The 17,312-nt window shown below is 35.6% G+C and overlaps 1 protein-coding gene across 9 annotated transcripts in view; it reads right to left on the bottom strand.

The window, feature by feature from the left end:
- PCM1 (pericentriolar material 1) overlaps window positions 1–17,312 on the bottom strand; it is a 39,183-nt gene that overhangs the window by 19,456 nt on the left and 2,415 nt on the right. For 6 of the 9 annotated variants that reach the window (XM_042811390.1, XM_042811391.1, XM_042811393.1 and 3 more), the window contains exons 2-16: window positions 15,078–15,207; window positions 14,289–14,534; window positions 12,984–13,256; window positions 12,258–12,428; window positions 8,788–8,965; window positions 7,449–7,558; window positions 6,938–7,154; window positions 5,491–5,689; window positions 5,026–5,202; window positions 4,175–4,332; window positions 3,752–3,966; window positions 2,026–2,177; window positions 1,815–1,944; window positions 1,015–1,146; window positions 242–432 (exon numbers count right to left, since the gene is read on the bottom strand). In XM_042811390.1, coding sequence (XP_042667324.1) covers window positions 242–432; window positions 1,015–1,146; window positions 1,815–1,944; window positions 2,026–2,177; window positions 3,752–3,966; window positions 4,175–4,332; window positions 5,026–5,202; window positions 5,491–5,689; window positions 6,938–7,154; window positions 7,449–7,558; window positions 8,788–8,965; window positions 12,258–12,428; window positions 12,984–13,256; window positions 14,289–14,534; window positions 15,078–15,173 — 2,645 coding nt within the window. In that variant the 5' untranslated portion in view covers window positions 15,174–15,207. Of the gene's footprint in view, window positions 1–241; window positions 433–1,014; window positions 1,147–1,814; window positions 1,945–2,025; window positions 2,178–3,751; window positions 3,967–4,174; window positions 4,333–5,025; window positions 5,203–5,490; window positions 5,690–6,937; window positions 7,155–7,448; window positions 7,559–8,787; window positions 8,966–11,948; window positions 12,066–12,257; window positions 12,429–12,983; window positions 13,257–14,288; window positions 14,535–15,077; window positions 15,208–17,312 lie in introns of all 9 variants that reach the window. The other 3 variants (XM_042811396.1, XM_042811397.1, XM_042811398.1) reach the window with 2 other exon arrangements.

The raw sequence follows: 17,312 nt of genomic DNA, 5'->3' as shown, positions 1-17,312 counted from the left end.
TGGCATTTTCCAGGAATTCCTCTCTTCTTTAGTGAGGAGAAGAAATACACTGGGGGGAAAAAAACATCCTAAGAACTGGGATGTGACCAACTTGACTTTAGAAGTCAAGAAATCCATCTAATGTTGTTGTACCATCACCCAACAATTCTCAGATAAAAATGAGAAGTAACTCAAGACCAAAATGTCACAAAATAACAGAATCACCCACTGACTGACAGCAAAGAGAAACTCATGTTCTTACTTCTCTGTCCTACTCTGCTGGGGAGTATGCTGAACTTCTGACCCCTCACTTTTAACTGATGCAGCAACAGTAGATATTGTTTCTGCCAGTTCTCTCCTCCTCTGATGTTCAGCCATTAAAGCTTCAAGTTGCTTTCTTCTCCGTCGCAATTCTTCTCTTAGAATTTCATGTCTTCTCATCTCAGACCATAACTGTTTCCAATAAAATTGAAAGCATCAGAGTATAAACAAACAAAAAAAACTCAACTAAAACCTTACAATTTCACACTTTGATACTATACTGACATTTTTGTCCAGGCACTGGTATCAATCACACTACAAAAACGCACCCAAGTAGGAGCCATCTTAGGAGCCATTTTAGAATGTAAAAAGGTAATTAAACAAATGAGGATAGTTACTTTTTTTTAAATAAGACAAATAGTGCAGGCTTCACAGAACCCTTTCTAATCCCACAACTCATTTCAAAGGTTAGTCAAGAAACAAAAAAATATTTTTATCTAATATATTATATAATGTTGTAAATGCACATTATTGACCTCTCACACTTACATCATAGAGAAAAAAAAAATATTCCAGGAGCATGAAGAAAAGTACAGCACTATCAATATTTACTTCTTTCCAGAAATGAAGTAAATCAATTATGTACATTTCATTATCATGGCTACTATATTACACTCTCTTCATATAAAGTACTTAAAATAATGTGTCCAAGTTTCCTTTTTTTTTTTCTTCCCCCTTTCCACATAAAGTACCAGAATATCAAGTATGAAATACCTCATTGCCTACTGGTACAGATTCACCAAATTCAAGTAAAGGCTTGCCAGCTGTGTTACACTCATTCATGGCTGGATTTGAGGCTGCTGGTGGAGTCTGTCTATTTGCTGGACTGTTACCCAGGCCAGCAGACTGAAAGAAAAGGCAGAATGACAAAAGAACTTAACCTTCTAAAATTTACAATTCAGGCTTCTTCAGATAGCAGAATTATTTAGTAATTTTAGAATCCACTAAGTACTTACTTCAGAGGTTAGTCAGAAGCAAACAAAATTTGTTTTTAATCTAATGTATTATTGTAAAATGCTGTAGACACAATGTTGACCATTTACTGCTCATTTCATATGAAATCATCTTTAAGGAGTATGAAAAAAGCACAGTACTGCAGTTCAGTTTGAATACAACAAAGTGTTGGTCATGCTTATGAGACACAGTATTGTTTGACAGCAGCAGAACAGGCAAATGACTAATAAGAATAAAGATGCAGTGACTAGCAGATACCGCAGACAGACAAATTCCAAACTAAAAATAATATAGAAGGTCCTCCATTTTGGAGACTTTAACACTGCAATTTTTGAGGACAAAGAACAGTGAAATTAGAGTTTGATTTAACAATCACTGAGCAAGAACTTCAATGGAACTAGATAGCCAGAGCTCTTTTCTAGCTTGGGAAATCCAAATTCTTAATGTAGAACACAATTAGTAACAAGTTTTTTAAAGCAAGATTTTTTTACTTGGGAAAAATGGTGTGAAAATAATGTTTCACTCTTCATCAGCCTAAGAAAGAAAGAAAGTCTACCTACTTGAAGATCAGGACAAGCTTTCTGTAACACTTCAATTTTTTCTTGAATTTCCATTAGTTTTCTTCTTTCTTCTTGTAGCTGCTTAAGTTCCTGCTGCTGCTGCTGAAGTTTAGCTTCATAAAACTTCTCTCTGCATGGATACGTTACCCACATATTATTTGGCAAGAAGTCATCTAAAGAAAGATTCTACGGTCCTCAGACAAAGACATACCTTGCTTTTTCATTCAGTCCTACATCTTTTTGCAACTTATTGGTACTAACTCGAACATTGTTTGGTTGTTGCTTTCTCTCTTCCATCTCACCCAAAAAGTCACCCAAGTTAGATGCATTTGCAGTGAGTACTTGAGGTTCTGGATCATCATCCTGAAAGGAAGACAAGAAAGCAATCAGACTATTTTCAAACTGATGAACTGAATATAAGAAGTTCATTTTATCAAAGCAATTCTTTTTCCCCTAACTAAGTAGCCTGAACATCCTGCCGTTCAAACTAAAGAGGTCATTATCTTCATGTTACCCTGACTTAAAGCTAATTTAAATTATCTTAATAAGACAATTCAAAGTTACAAAGCTCAAACTGGTGCAACTATTGATATAAATACAAAATAATGTGTGCCTCATTCTGGGAGCCTGAACCACTTGAATTGTACTTTACACCAGTGACTGAGAAGATAGAAATACATGAGCACATCAAGAAAAAATAGTGGAAGGAGAACAGAACAGAAGACAACTGAGGTGAAGACTCTTAATTACTGTAATAATAATAATTACATGAAGTATTATTAGCTTAAAATAAAACTGAAACTACTCTGAAAAGTGATTTTTTTCAAATATTTTAGAAACAATTTTCTGCAAGGTTTCCTATTCCATTTTTTTTGTTATTACAGCTTTTTCATTTCAAGTTCTCAATTAAATCTCCAAATTCTTGTAGCCACAGCATTCTTCTTTCAACACAACCTTTCTGAATATAGAACCTGCTGAAAAGATCATCACTGGCTAAGCACAACGTAGCCATCCAGATCTACAACACTGTTACTGGTAAGCACAAAGGTTCAAACCTTTCAAATATGAAGACTGAACGTATGTCTCTGTGTTTTCTTTTTAAGATGCTGTATTCTGTTTAATTCTGACTTATAACACTATACAGATAAAAATCTTTGTAGCGGTCATAAAAAACAAGCCCAATCCAGATGCGGGGAATTTTGACAGCAATGTAGTCTCAAAATAGCTATACATCATCTATATTGCTACTATTACTAAAAAAAAAAAAACATGTACTAGAATTGATTTTACAGCTCTTACAAGAAACCTTTACAGTCTGTCATACTTACATACACTCAGTATACAGACATGAAATTTAAATCTTTAAATCCAAGTTTTCCACAGAGATAAAAGACTCAAGAAAAGCTCTTTTTAACAAAAATAATGAATATAAAAAAGAAATTCAAATGAAAAACACTGTCAAATATATAGCTGGCTCTCAAAATCCTTAACAAACAACAAGTTTCCCAAACATCTCAGTTCCAACATACTGCAACAATTCCAATAGATCTGAAGACTTTAATCAAATCCGATATAACACTGCAAAACCTAGGATTCCAAAACTAAAACAAACATCCATAATAAGTTTAAAACCATAGATCAAAATAATTTAAAGAATACTAGACTTCCTGTTTTGTTTTTGTTGGTTTTTTGTTGTTGTTCATAAAAGCCAGTGCCAAGATAAAGTGTTACAGTCATTCTTGTCTTAGATCAGCATCCCAAGAAAATTCCAGATTTGAACTCAGTGTCACCTTCAACTTCAGACAAATCAACTATTGTCTCCTTTTTCCCAGTCTATCCTATATTGTAGACTAGCAGAATTTTTCCCCACTAAAAGTTCCACATTACATGAAATAATGAGTTACATTTTCATGCACAGATTTATAGTCATAGAATACCTGCACCATAGCAGCAAGGTTTTGCAACTGTCGAAGTTTCTGCTTTGCAGCCATAAGCCTATTAATCTTCTGCTCAAACTCGGCATCTCCTGCAACATCACCCAGGCTGCTTCTGTGACTAGATATGGAATCTTCACTAGCTCTATCTTCTTCCACTTCATCGTCGTCACCTTGGGGTAGGTCAGTATCTTTGTCATCCTCCCTATTATGACAGTCTGGAGATGTGGAGAGGGAAGAGGGGAGTAAACAAAACAGTATCAATTACATTACTGAAATGCCTACTTTTATTTAATTACTACGCTTCAGAAAAATACCAGCCTACTGTTAAGACTTGAACACTTCGAACAAAGTTCTCCCAGATGTTGCATGGCTATCAGAATCACAGATGCACTGAGACCTAAATTATTAGATTTTAGAACATACCTAGAGTAGAAGATATTTTTAGAGTCCTTATATTAGCAGCAGATCGATTATTTATTTCACAGTCTGTATTAAGATGTCTTCCATCTCTGTTATTAGTTCCACACTGTACATTTGAGTTGCTATTTATTTCACTCCAACTACTCATTCCTTGAGGGTTTCTAGGGTGAAATGCATTACTCATGTTAGCTTCTTAAGAATTGGTCTTGATGGAATACTACTTCAGCCATTTTATTGACTCACTTTTATGAATGTCTTATTTTCTTAATCCTTTGGAATTAAAAAAAGAAAAAATCTCCTAAAATTCACTTGCAAAATTAGTCCAGACATTGAGAATTCCCAATATCCATCTCTCAGACAGACATTTCCCCCCAAAAAATAGATAAATACATGAAAATCAGAAGCAGCTACAAATTATTTCCCTACTCAAACTGCAGCAGTATCAGTCTACAAGAGGATTTCAAGGTGTACGTTTTTATAAATAGCTTCGTATGATTCATCACCAGGTTAGTATTGATTTCTGCAGAGATGCACACAACTATCCTATTACTATAGCTCAAAATGAATCTATACACTGAAGGTTGCTTCTGCTTGAACTTCCTAGCTCTGGGACTGTTCATCTTCCAGAGGAATTTCACACACATTTCAGTACTTGAGCCTACAGATCAGCATTTGCAATAGAATAGGATTATTACTAACCTGTGTAAGTTACATAAAAATAACCCTTAGAATAACTTTTCCAAAAATTTCATGTGAAAAATGGATTACTTCTTGTTCACTGAAATCTTGCATTGATTCAGGAAACCTATGACAACTTAGCTACAAAGACTGAGGATGACAAAATATATAATAACCTAATATTTGTAACAGGCTGTGGATCCCCATGTTCAGAATCACTTCCTGAGTCCTCTGTTTCTTCCTCTTCCTTAGTGTTTTCATTCACAGCATCTGTCATCATATCAGATGTTTGCTCATAGTAGTGAACTAGCTCACGTAACTCATTCAGTCTCTTACGAACCTCATTTAGCTTCCTGAGGGGAAAAAAAAGAAAACAGAACAGAGGGCAGTATTAATTAAATCTATGGAAACTGAGAAAACAGATAGGTACATTTATAGTTCTTAACATCTACTGTAATTTTTCTACTGTAATAAACTTCTGCTTGAAGCTAAGGAGCATTTTACTGTCTCAGACCATTTACTAAGTAGCCTGTTAAGTAAATTAAAACACAAAACAGTTTCTTAATACAGAATTTACTACAACACACCTAAAACTCAATACTAAAAAACCACTAAAGCAAATAAATAAATATTTTTTTTACTGAAGCTTTTCTGTTGGATTTAGATTGTCATCCTCTTCACTCTCATTCTGAGAAGCCAGGGAATCAGGAGGATAGGGAGCAGATGCCAGACTATTTGATTCACCATTGATAACAGTTACTATGCCCACAGGAGCAGAAGCAGCTGAAGTTGTACTTCTTTGGTCAATACTCCTCTGAGGAGAACTTGAAGCTGGAAAAACTACAAAGAAGAAACATACCTCTTGAAAACAGCATTCAAAAAGGAACCTACCTAACCAAATCACATTAAAAGGTAATTACAGAAAATATTAACAGCATTCAAAACAGCAGTTAGCACCTTCTTTTCTTCGAGGAACAACTTCTGCATTAAGTTTCACGACAGGCAATGCTAACCAGAATAGGCAGCTTCCATAAACAATACTTAAGTCAGTTCTTTTTAGCTTTATCAAACGTTAAGTGGAAATTTTCAAGCTGCCAATGTGCCCAAAGAGTTCTTTTAAGGACTAACTTATGGTTGAATTGCTTTTGATGAAATTTAATGTTTAAACATTTAAAATGATGAAGAGTTCTAGTAACTTTCTTTCCTCAACTGGAAAGCTCTTACAGCCACATGCTTCAGAACACAGCCTTGAAATATGCTTACTTTATCCAGCTATATAAAAATCATAACCAAATGCACTCAAACAGTGCATGTTAAGTACAGGTAAGAAGAATGACTTTTAGAAACATAAGCATCAAACCAGTCTGCTCTTCTACAGGAGCAAGCTGGAAGGATTCGTTTCTTAATCAGACTACCATATAATTGCCTTTCACCAATTTCCAGCCATAGAACAAAGCTTCACCAGGGCAAATGCAAGTCTAGAAACAGAAACATGTAGCAAACAGTAGGCCCACATGGGAGACTTCAAGAATAGAAAAATCATCTGAGGACAGGCCAAAACACCCAGTCCATTCAGACAGCTGACTTCCTCTGGCATGACCTGACATTCAAGTACATTCCACTAGTGGATAAGAAAGTTCTTGGACAGTGGAAAAAAAATAAAAATCAAACCCCACCATGCAGTAGCATTATTAACAACTGAAGCACACAGTATATAAATACAGAAGTAATGTGATAATATACAGATCATTCTCATTCTGATTCGTGCAGTGTACCATATGAAGTGTTACTGATAAGCCTTGAAAAAAAAAAAAAAACCAAACTTAGTTATCACAACCTCACAAATCAACAGCAATAATATTACAATGTATAAGTGCTATCTATTTTGCTTGTCAAGCTCTCCAGCAAGTATGACATATTTACTGCACTAAAAACCAGGTATGCAATACTGCCCACCCCATCACAGCTTCATCACCTACCACAGGGATCATTCATTAGACATCTGCAGGGCCACCTTAAAAACATACACGCTGCGTGCTTTTAAACCTGCACTCTTGAAAATGGATAATTCTGTTTAAATAAACTTACAGGAGGAATTATTTAGATGTTGGTCACGAAGCGTATGCAGTTCTCCTAACAGTTTATCCATTTTTTGCTTTTTCCCCTGCAACATTCGCATCTTGTTGAAAAGCTGTGCCTTTTCATCTGACCGGTGTTCTGACACTGAAGAGTTTCGGCTTTGTGAAATCTCTCTGGTAAGTGAAAGACTTTCTGCTTGCCTTCTATTGTCTGGTACAGACTGAGTCTAAAAAGAATAACTTCATTTCATTCAAAGCACCACGGGTAAAAAGCAAAATAAATTTTAACGAACAAAAAGGCCTCTTATAGATTTGATAAGCTCAGCAGCAGAACAAAGAACTTCATCACTTAGCTAATAGATAACCCTCAGGAACACAGAGATGCTGAGCTTGCAGGTTTGGAGGAACTCCAATTACTCTACCAGCGGAGGAATAAAAATAAAAAGACAAATATTTAACTGTTCAAAAGAATAAGAAAAACAGACAATGGTGGAACTTCAGTGTGCAACACAAAGACTGACCTGAGAATCATGAAGTTGGTTATGAAAGCGCTGAATTAAGTCAATTAATTCTTCATTCAATTCTGATGTAAGGCTTACTCCAGAAACACTACCTGTTGTCTCTGTTACAACTGGGCATGAAGAAAAAAGCAGGAAAAATGTAAATACTTGTTCACAGAAATAAAGACCATTTGATAAAAACGCTTTGTTATGTGAGCATACAGAACCTTAAAGAAGGGTTTGCATTTTTTGTAAAATATAAATATCAGTGCTTATATTTCTACAAATTCAAAACTTAAAATATAAAAAAAAAAGAAAGCAAATGTTATAAGAACTAGTTTTCCAGCCTGCCCTCTAGTTAAGCTTTATGATAACTTTTATGAGGAAGAGGCACACAACTCTAGCAGCCTAACTACAAAGTTGCTCCATGCAAAGACATAATTTCTTAGGACCACACACCTCTGATTACTTAATTCCCAAAGAAAATACAACAGCATTTGTGGAGCAGTGGAAGAAACAATGTTACATGCAGAACTCTAACTGAAGTTGAAAGAACTAGACTGCAACAAACAGGTCTAAGACAACTCATATGTCAACAGCACACCAAGTCAAGTGCAATTCTTTGCTCTTCGAAGACAGAACTTTTGAGAAACTCTGCTGGCAACCTTTAGGCATATCACAGAGAAGCCTCTGTCCAAAGGACAGGTTTTAAAAAGCTGGGAGTATATGAAGACCTGTTAGAAGAACGCTTTTACATTGAAGGTCATGTTATAATGGTGGTGCTCTATTGTCAAAAGCATCCCACAATTTTAGAGATCTACTTTCATATTTGCTTGTGTAATTGCTACAGTAACTTCCTCCTTTCCCTGATTAACCCATTAATCTATCAGCGGCTATCAAATGGTCAAGAAGCCACCCGTTAAAAAACAACAACAAACAAACCAGAGCAACACAACCAACCAAACAACAACAAGAGAGCAAATAAAAGCTTCAAACTACTAATTGCCTATGCCCAGAAGGTTGCAGCAAGGGAGACAACACCCTCTATATGCTCCAGTTCCCTACAAATGCCTTAATACATTAACAGAGACAAGAGGCGAACTCCTAACCTGACACGGTAGTCCAATTCTTAGGGAAAAAAGAAATTAGGATTTTACAAGTAGACAACAGAAATCAGCTGTGTCATTTTTAACTGACTTGTCATTTTACAATACTATTAAAAAAAAATACATTAAATTATAGCCTTGCAGTAAGACTTCAAAGAAGAGAATTACTAAAGAACTTTTAATATGTATTCTACAATTCCAGCATTAATCATTCAATCAGCAAGTTAAAATAACTATTAGAGATGCTTTCATACCAGACTCATCCACAACAGCAACCGCTTGCTCTGCTTTATGCTGCAAAGCAAGAAGAGCTGCCTGTCTTCCTTGAAGAGCCTTCAATTGTTCCTGCTGTTGTAGCATCCTTTTCAATAAATCGTGCTGCTTCTTCAAGTTCTCCAACTCCTCTTTAGCTTCCTGTTGAGGATCTCTGGCCTGCAAGATACAGAATAACATTACCATAACCAGGATAATTTATCTGGAAAGTACTGCTGTTAGAGGTATCAAAACAAGCAAGAATGTAACTGAATCAAAGTCAGGCAAGAGTTAAAGGTGAAACTGTTTCACTTTTCAGTCCTCTTCATCAAGGAGTTTTAGACATAAAGTAAGAAAAAAACCTGTATCATCAAGATACGCTTACCACTCTCAGGATTATGTTTTCTTCAGAAACAGTCAGCCATTTAACACACCCCAAAGACTAATCTAAGCATCCCTCTGCCCTTCGAAGCATCAATTCAGAGCAACGCATTAATATAAGAATGCTAAAGCTAAGCAACATAAGGCACAGCATCATGGTGTTTCAAATGATACAAGACTCCAACTATTTACTAGTTTAAAATGTATTTTAAGTAGAAAGTTTTACACAGTTATTCTGTTTGAACGTATAACAGGTATTCACTTTTGTACTCAGTATTTTTGGCATAGGCAATAAATCACTTCAGACTTAGGTAAATCAATTTCAAAACAGGAACTCCCTCTATAACATATTTCCAAGCACGTGGAAACAAATCTGAAGGAATGGAAGCGTGCTGTATGGTTAAAATACATTAAAGTTACTTTCCGGGGCCCACCTTAATTAATAGCTGGAAATTTGTCTCAAAACCTTTTCAGGAATTAAGTGTTTTAAGGAGACATCCACTGGTAAAGGTCCTGCTTCTGTTTAAGTTGATTTATCATATTACAGAGACAAAAACATTGAAAAGATTGCCTCCTTTTGTTAAGAGTCAACATAAACACAATATTAAAAGAATCAACATCTTTTCATGCAATGCTGATTTCCTGAAATAAAAAAATTCTCCCAGTGTGAAACAAATCCAGCACTGAAAGTCAGGATAGAAGCATGCGTCTTATTAAATATTTCTGGGCAAAAAAAGAACACTCAGCTTCCCAGAAGATAAAGGACAATACACCCAGAATTCAACACTTCTCAAAGAAGTGTCAATACAACTGGAGCTGAACATTCTGTCTAAATTCTTATCTTACACATATATAGCAGAGAAAAGGCAAAATAGAGTACAGAAAAATGAAATCAACACAGGAAGAAGGGGAAGAAAGGGAAAAGCAGTATGTGCCTCCAACTTTCACTCAATTGCTAACTCAAACACCAGATTTACCTGTGTTCATTAATAAACAAAAAACATTTTTCAAGCCTAATATTTCTACATTTTGTTTGATTAATATTTGATTTACATGTTTTGCTGTTCTGTTTCTGGGAAATCAGGAAGAGCCATCTAACATCACATAAAATCAGAACACCTTCCCCACAGCTGATATAGTTACGTGTTATAGGTATTATTTTCTCTGTCAGTATTAAGACTTCAGAAGAGAAAGTTGTCAAATACCTCTAAAGAAAACAGCTCCAGCTAAAGAAAATCAGTGGCAAGGCGAATGAACACAGGTAAGCAAGCCGAATAGAAACATTTACTGTAACAAATACATTTGGAGCAAGTTAACAGGGACAAAAATGAAAGAAAATCAGCATGTTTAAATCCTGATTTAGAGACTAAAATACTGTTTTTGAAGCGCACCTTTGAAGGCAATCCATGTTTTTGGCTCTAAATCCTACAAGGCCAGAGCAACTCAGACACTTTTCCCTTTCGGGTTTGCTGTAACATCAGCATCTGTAACCTCATGAAGCTGAATGCCCCTAGTTTGTCCTCAATGCAGGGACAGGTGCTCATACTAGAAGATTCCCCCTTTATTAAATAGTTAAGCATATTACATTTTGAACACGTGCTCTGGCTTAACATGCATTTTTAAACTGCAAACGTATCCACTTCTATCTTGTCACATACTGAAAACTACTATCAAATAAAACCTACTAAACAGCATAGTTCCACTCTTTCTTACAGTTTTAGCAATGAAGCTCCAGATGGAAATCAACCTTATAGAGCAGGAGCATTCATTCTGCATAAAAAGAGAAATTAACTACAAAATGAAGTATCAAATAGAAAACAAACTCCTTTTCTGAGATGAAGAAAAGTGCAAGTTTTCATGCATCTATCTTAAAATTTGTACCGGTCCTCTTCTACTTTTTTTTTTCCCCAAGATTTTATGAAGTTAAATGCATACACTCCATACATATAATTGCACTTCTCTTACAGTGACAGAGTTCTTCCAGAACTAAACATAACTACAAAGACTCCTTAAGATTGTAACTGCTGCTTTTGTACCAAGCACTTCACTTACCATTTGCAGAGCACTCTGAGTACTAACTAGCTACAACAGTACCAACTACTAATTCTCCTCAGAAAAGTATTGAAAGATGCAATACAGAAGTTGCTGTTAAAATGCTTTCTTAACTAGAACAAAAACTGCTTGCAATGTAAAGACTCTACAGATAGGAAAGGAGATGATCTGTGTACTTCAGAACTAATTCAGAATATATTTTCTAAAAGGTACCCACCCCTCCAACTAAAGGAAAGAAACTTCTGAGCTAAGCCAATACCTCTACCATATCACTAAAAGGACACTTAACCAATGGCCCACTAATAGTTCATTTATAACCCTCTCATCTTACCCAACAACAGCAAGATTCCTTATCAACAGAAAAACTTAAAGAGATGAAAAGATGCATAGAAAATTATTCACTCCTACACTAATGTCATGCATGCATCCTTCCACCAAAATATATATTTAACCTTCTAATCTACTTTTAGGAAAGGTTAAAGATTATCTTTAAAAATTCATCAAGAAATACTACGTTGTTTTGACAGAATCATTGTTCCCATGTATACTCAAAAAATCCTGCACACAGGGATACCTCCTGAACAGAAGGCTAAGGGATTTATTAACTTGAACTGCATATCATGTCACCATCACAGCAACCAAAAGAAAAAAAAAAAAACATAAAACAGCAAACACTCATAAGACTTAATTTCTGGCATTTTAATTACTAAATTACTAAAAGGCAGCTTACCATGGTATCTGATGCCTCAGCTTGCACATCAGTGTTTAGCGATGTGCTCTCACCTATAGAACCAGATCTCACAGCTGAATCTATAGTCCAAACACCATCATCCTCATTTTCTCTAGCCTGAAATATTTCAGTGGCATAAACAAAAAGCTACATAAATGGAGCAGTACAAGTGAATTATGGAAGGTACTACATCTTATAAACCAACACCCCTAGAAGCACCATCGAAACAGCAACAGTCAACTTCTTTAAAAAAAAAAATAAACTGAAGGTTACAGTGCAGAAACAGATAGATTATGTTCTCAAACTTACAAGCATCTTTTGCAAAAATTTCAGATAGGATTTCTCCTGCTCTTTAAGGTGATCTATAAGGTGTGATAAACGCTCAACATTGGCCGATCTTTCATTTTTCTCTACAAGATCATCCCGCATGTAGCTGGCCTTAGCAATATAGTCGCGAATTTGAACTAGTCTGCTGACAATCTGTAAAGACACTGTAATTACTGAATGCATTCAGCAATAGCTGTAAGGTATTTAATGCACAAAACAAGGTGAAAGCAACAGCCAAGTAGCAATAATAAAGTGACACACTGTACTTTCAATCATACAAGCACATTTATGTAAGTGGTTAAAAGATAAAAGCCTTTAAGAACAGATAAAAGCATGCATGAAATTGTAAGGCTGAAGCACAGGGCTTCTTGTTGACATCAGCTTAAACAGAACCAAGCTGATAGTACTAACATACTTAAAATACTTAAAATACTTAACTATGAGACTATTTCTTAGAACTCTATAACAGACAATCAAATACAACTTCTTTTACTTCCTTCTAATAATTAGATTTCTAAAGGACAATACATTGCTTTTGGTTCAATCTTTTCCTCTGTCTGCCTCTTAGAACTGCGGGAATAATATTTCTAATACAAAATAAACTACAACACTCACACTAAAAATTCACAAAAACACTGAAAAATAATAGTATAACTGACACCATTTGAAGAGCCCATATTCCACAGACATTACAGACTATACAAGTACCTGGCTACTATCCATAGCTGGTTCTCCTCTTCCATCTTCTTGAACAGACAGCTGACCATTTTGAAAGAAATCTTTGTTTAGAGCAGCTCCAAACAGGTCTTTGCATTGCAATGGCTCCCCACTTTCCTTTTTTTGGGAACCTGACACAGGATCTTTGCTTTTGTTAGTGTTTATCTGCAGTGACAAGAAGTTGAACGGTTTTTTGCTTTCATTGAGTTGACGTTTGTTGTTAGCAGCAGTTGCCCTGCCTTGAGAATCACTTCCAATGCTTCTCTATGAACAAAGAGAACAAAGAATAATTATGTTTATTTGTGATCTTATAGTTCCCTCATAAAGTACTGACTTGACAACAGCTAAACAGTGCCAGTAATCTTTGTCATACAGTTTTCAGAGAGCAACCCACACTCTTGGAACATCTGAAAAGCAGAAGAGCTCTGTAATTCCACAGAGAGCTTAGCTCCTCATCCTTGCTCTGGCCTCTACCTTTGTTTTAGTGAAAAGCACCCTACTTCTTCAAGTAAATTTGAAAGAACACATACATATTATTTTTTAAGTAGCATAATAGCTTGTAGGATATGCTATCTCAAACTTTTCTTTAGAAACTTCTGAATAGCTACTTGATCCCGTAACATATATTTCTGGAGGAAGCTCTCCCAGGCTTTATGTTCTAATGAATCACACTTCAAACATAATCATTGCAACTCTAACAAGTTAATAACAAGCTTTGGCAAAGATTAACAAATTTCTATTCTGGAATTGTTAGTAATTAAACAATAAATTTGTGCTAACAAATTAACCTCTCCAACTTATTGCATTGGACAAGAGAGGGCCAAACATGTCAATATTCCTAACAAAGCAGTTAGGGCTAAAAAATTTGTGTCATACATTTCTCCACATTACAGAGGTACAACTTCTACAGCTGCTCCTCCTCTGCTTAAGCTGCAGTGATAGTAGTGTTCAGAGTCGTAAACTATGCCACTTCAGAGCAAACTTTCAGAATAAAATAACAGACTTTTAAGTGCAGACAAGTATGATGAATAAAAAATACTAGTTTGAGGACACAAAATTTGTTGATGATTGAGAGGAACAAAGTAAAGACAGCTGGGAGAGCCTAAGGCCCAGAAAAGCCAAGTCTCCGAACTTTCCTCCAGTTAAGAAACTAGAATTACTATTTGGCTCCCACAGTGCATTTAAGCTATGCACTATGAAAGCCTACTTTATTTGTCTGACAAATTATTAAGAGATGAATGAACAACTTCTGTACTCACATATACACATATAGTGAAAGCTAGTGTTCACACAAACCTGATCCAGATCACTGAAGTTTATTCTTTGTTTAAGTCTTTCTAATTCAGCCTGCTCTGGAACAGACATCTGGGTCACATATCGAGCATGAGGAAAAGTGTGAGGAGTTCTGGTCTTTCGTCGTCCCATTCCAGGTGAAGATTCCGGAGATATATCATTAGTAAGCCTTGTTTCAGCTTCTCCACCAAGCTTTTTCTTGTTTTTTTCTGATGATCTGTTTGCTTTTTTCTGTTGACTTCCCCAGTCCTTAAGACAAAGGAAAGGAAAAGAAGAAAACTCACATTTACTATCCACGTAGACAAAAAAGTAAACTTTTAAATTTAGCGAAACAGAGTTTACTTCTATTTTAAAATTAAAAATCATAAATAAAAAATAATTTTCTTTGCCACTTATGTGAAACTTGTCGGGCAATTTCTAACCCATACAAGCTCATAATAATTTGTGTAAAATAAAGCCAAAATTCTTCTTCGGCAAATACTCTTAGGCAGTTTAGAACTTTTAGGAATAAGAGTTCTCAGTTTTAACAATACCTAGCATGCTTGTATGTCTAGTTACTTTATTTTATTCAGAACACCTCCCATAAATACATTTATGGAGTGTACAATCTCTGCATTATACCTAACAGTTGCATACATATACCTCAATTACTTTTCTTGATTTCATAGATACTTAACTGAAAAGCTGTACTGGCAGCGTTCAGTTTGGCACTGTTGCCTGCCATAACAGAATCTACTTATTTCTTTCAATGTACCACATAAAACAACAACTGAGGGCTAAGGTGAATCATACCGTGTTGTTCAGCCGGTCATCAAGGCTCTCATTACTCCAGCTAGGCAAGTCCTGATCATTCATGCCTTCTTCAAATGGGCCGCCTCCTGTTGCCATGACAAGCACCCAAAAAAGAATCTAAAAGGAACAGCTGAAAGAAATAAGCTGCATTAAAGTCAGTTTATGCAGAGTTTTTTTTGCACAGAGATTTCTGATATGACAATTACATATTCTAACAACTAAACCTACTAATAAAAATGTAGTACAGATAATGTCATTAAACATAAAAGAAGTAGCTGGGAGGCTGCTGCAGATGTTTTTTGTTCCTTTTTCACAGACTTCATAATCTCCAGCTTTTCTTTTTAACTCACTGCTCTTAGGAAGTAAATGCGTTTTTTTTCTGAAGATCTTAATATCCCTCACTTCAAAAGTACCCTGCGGAAGTCCTTGCAAAGATTACTTTGAGATTTATCAAGCCTGCAATTCTAGGTCCAGTGACATCTATTTAATACCAGGCCTCCAAAATTGCTCACTTTTGTTGAACTTCGACATTTTTTTTCAATTTTAAGATGCTAACAGCAAAATACTGAAGGCAATATTTGCTGATAAAACACACAAGAAGCAGACATCAATAAAAGCATTCCTACTTTCCCTACTAAAAGTTATTTAAGCAGGGAGTGCCATACTCCTTACACATCAGTTTCTAGCAAAAACAAAATAGTTTTCCTACAACTTTGATTTTCTCTTTAACAGTGTATTTCTGTGCAGCAAAAGGAATCTGTTATTTTTCAATTTTTCACATTTATTTCCAGTTTTGACGCAAATAGTGAAGTTGTTTAAGCTGGAAGACCAAAAACAAAGTATTCCTTTGTAGTGAAGAAATTAGCTTAGGCTGCTCAATAGCTGTACCCACCACCAGGAGGCAATAAGAACTGTGAACTTTAACTGCTGCTAACACAGCTCTACTGTGCTACAAACTGGTTCTTTATAACATCTGTGTAACAGAAAGTTCTGTTACAGACACAGAAGAAAAACAGTCTTGCAGAAAATTACTTTCTGAAAGTAAGCTTAACTACGAAATTGGAACATAATTCTAGCTTTGCCTTTAACTGGAAAATGAAGAAAAACTTTATTTCTTTGCATTTTACTGCATCTTACCTAGTATCTGCATAATCAAACCCAGGAAAAAAAGAAATAATGAAGCTTAAAGGCATGCATCTTGTTTAACTCTTACAGCATTTCACCACAATCCCACAGTACAGTCCTTCAAGTAGGTTCAGTTGTACAAAGCAGTATTTTTATGCAACCACAACCAAACACCGGATCACGAAGGAAATGGGATCTACAAGGTACAGCCATTCTACCATAACAGCTGCAACTGGCAGTGGATCAAACTCAGCCATGCTAACAGACACCAATTAGCTTCTACACTCACCATCAGAATCACAGTGCACATATAATTAAGTCTGCTACTTTGGAAACACAGATCTGCTCCTTACTGTCCTTGCACATTCATTCAGAACCCTTTTTTGCTTGCACTTGCTAACTTCTGTGATGAAACAATTAGAGAGTTCCACCTACAAACTAGCCAACAAACTGGCCAACAAACAAAATCTGAAAAGGAGAAAAAAAACCCTATGAATTTTGAATCAAAACGGCTCCCCCATCTGGCTAATCAAACAGCTGCATATGCTCTGGCTGTTGGCTCAAGGAAAGCAGATAGAAGCCATGCCATCAGTAAGAGCAAAACATAAGGTAAACCTATAAAACCACACATCCTATGCAATTTTCACTCAGGGGAACTGCCAAATTAATTTAGAAAATAAAAACATGATGTTCTTTCACATTTTTCATGTAAAAATGCAAACATCTTACGAGAAGTTAACAGGAAAACTCTTCCACCAACACAAGGTGTACAAGACAACCATTCAAAATAAACCCATAGTTATCAATAAGGCTTATTTTAGAAAACAGCTATGTCTTTTTAAGAACTTTTTAATTACAGAAAAGCCATTCAGCTGCACAGATGTGCAAGACCCAACATTTTAACAGGCACTCTGTGATGACCTCCACCACTAAGCATAATGAGTTCATCATGACGAGATTAGAGACCATCTGGGGTTACATTCAAATTCAGTAAGCCACTTCCTCATAATACTGTTATATAATTCTCCTAAAACCGCAGTAAAATAATTTTCTCCTAGTTTCCACTGAAAAAAAAACCCAACAAACTAAAAAAAAAAAAAAAAAAAAAAA

Source organism: Centrocercus urophasianus, unplaced genomic scaffold (genome assembly GCF_019232065.1).
Source record: "Centrocercus urophasianus isolate 14NV4802_14NV808 unplaced genomic scaffold, USGS_Curo_1.0 seq_13, whole genome shotgun sequence".
In the NCBI taxonomy this organism is placed as follows: Eukaryota; Metazoa; Chordata; class Aves; order Galliformes; family Phasianidae; genus Centrocercus; species Centrocercus urophasianus.
Note: the sequence above shows the minus strand (reverse complement) of the source record. Positions and strands in the feature narration are given on the sequence as shown.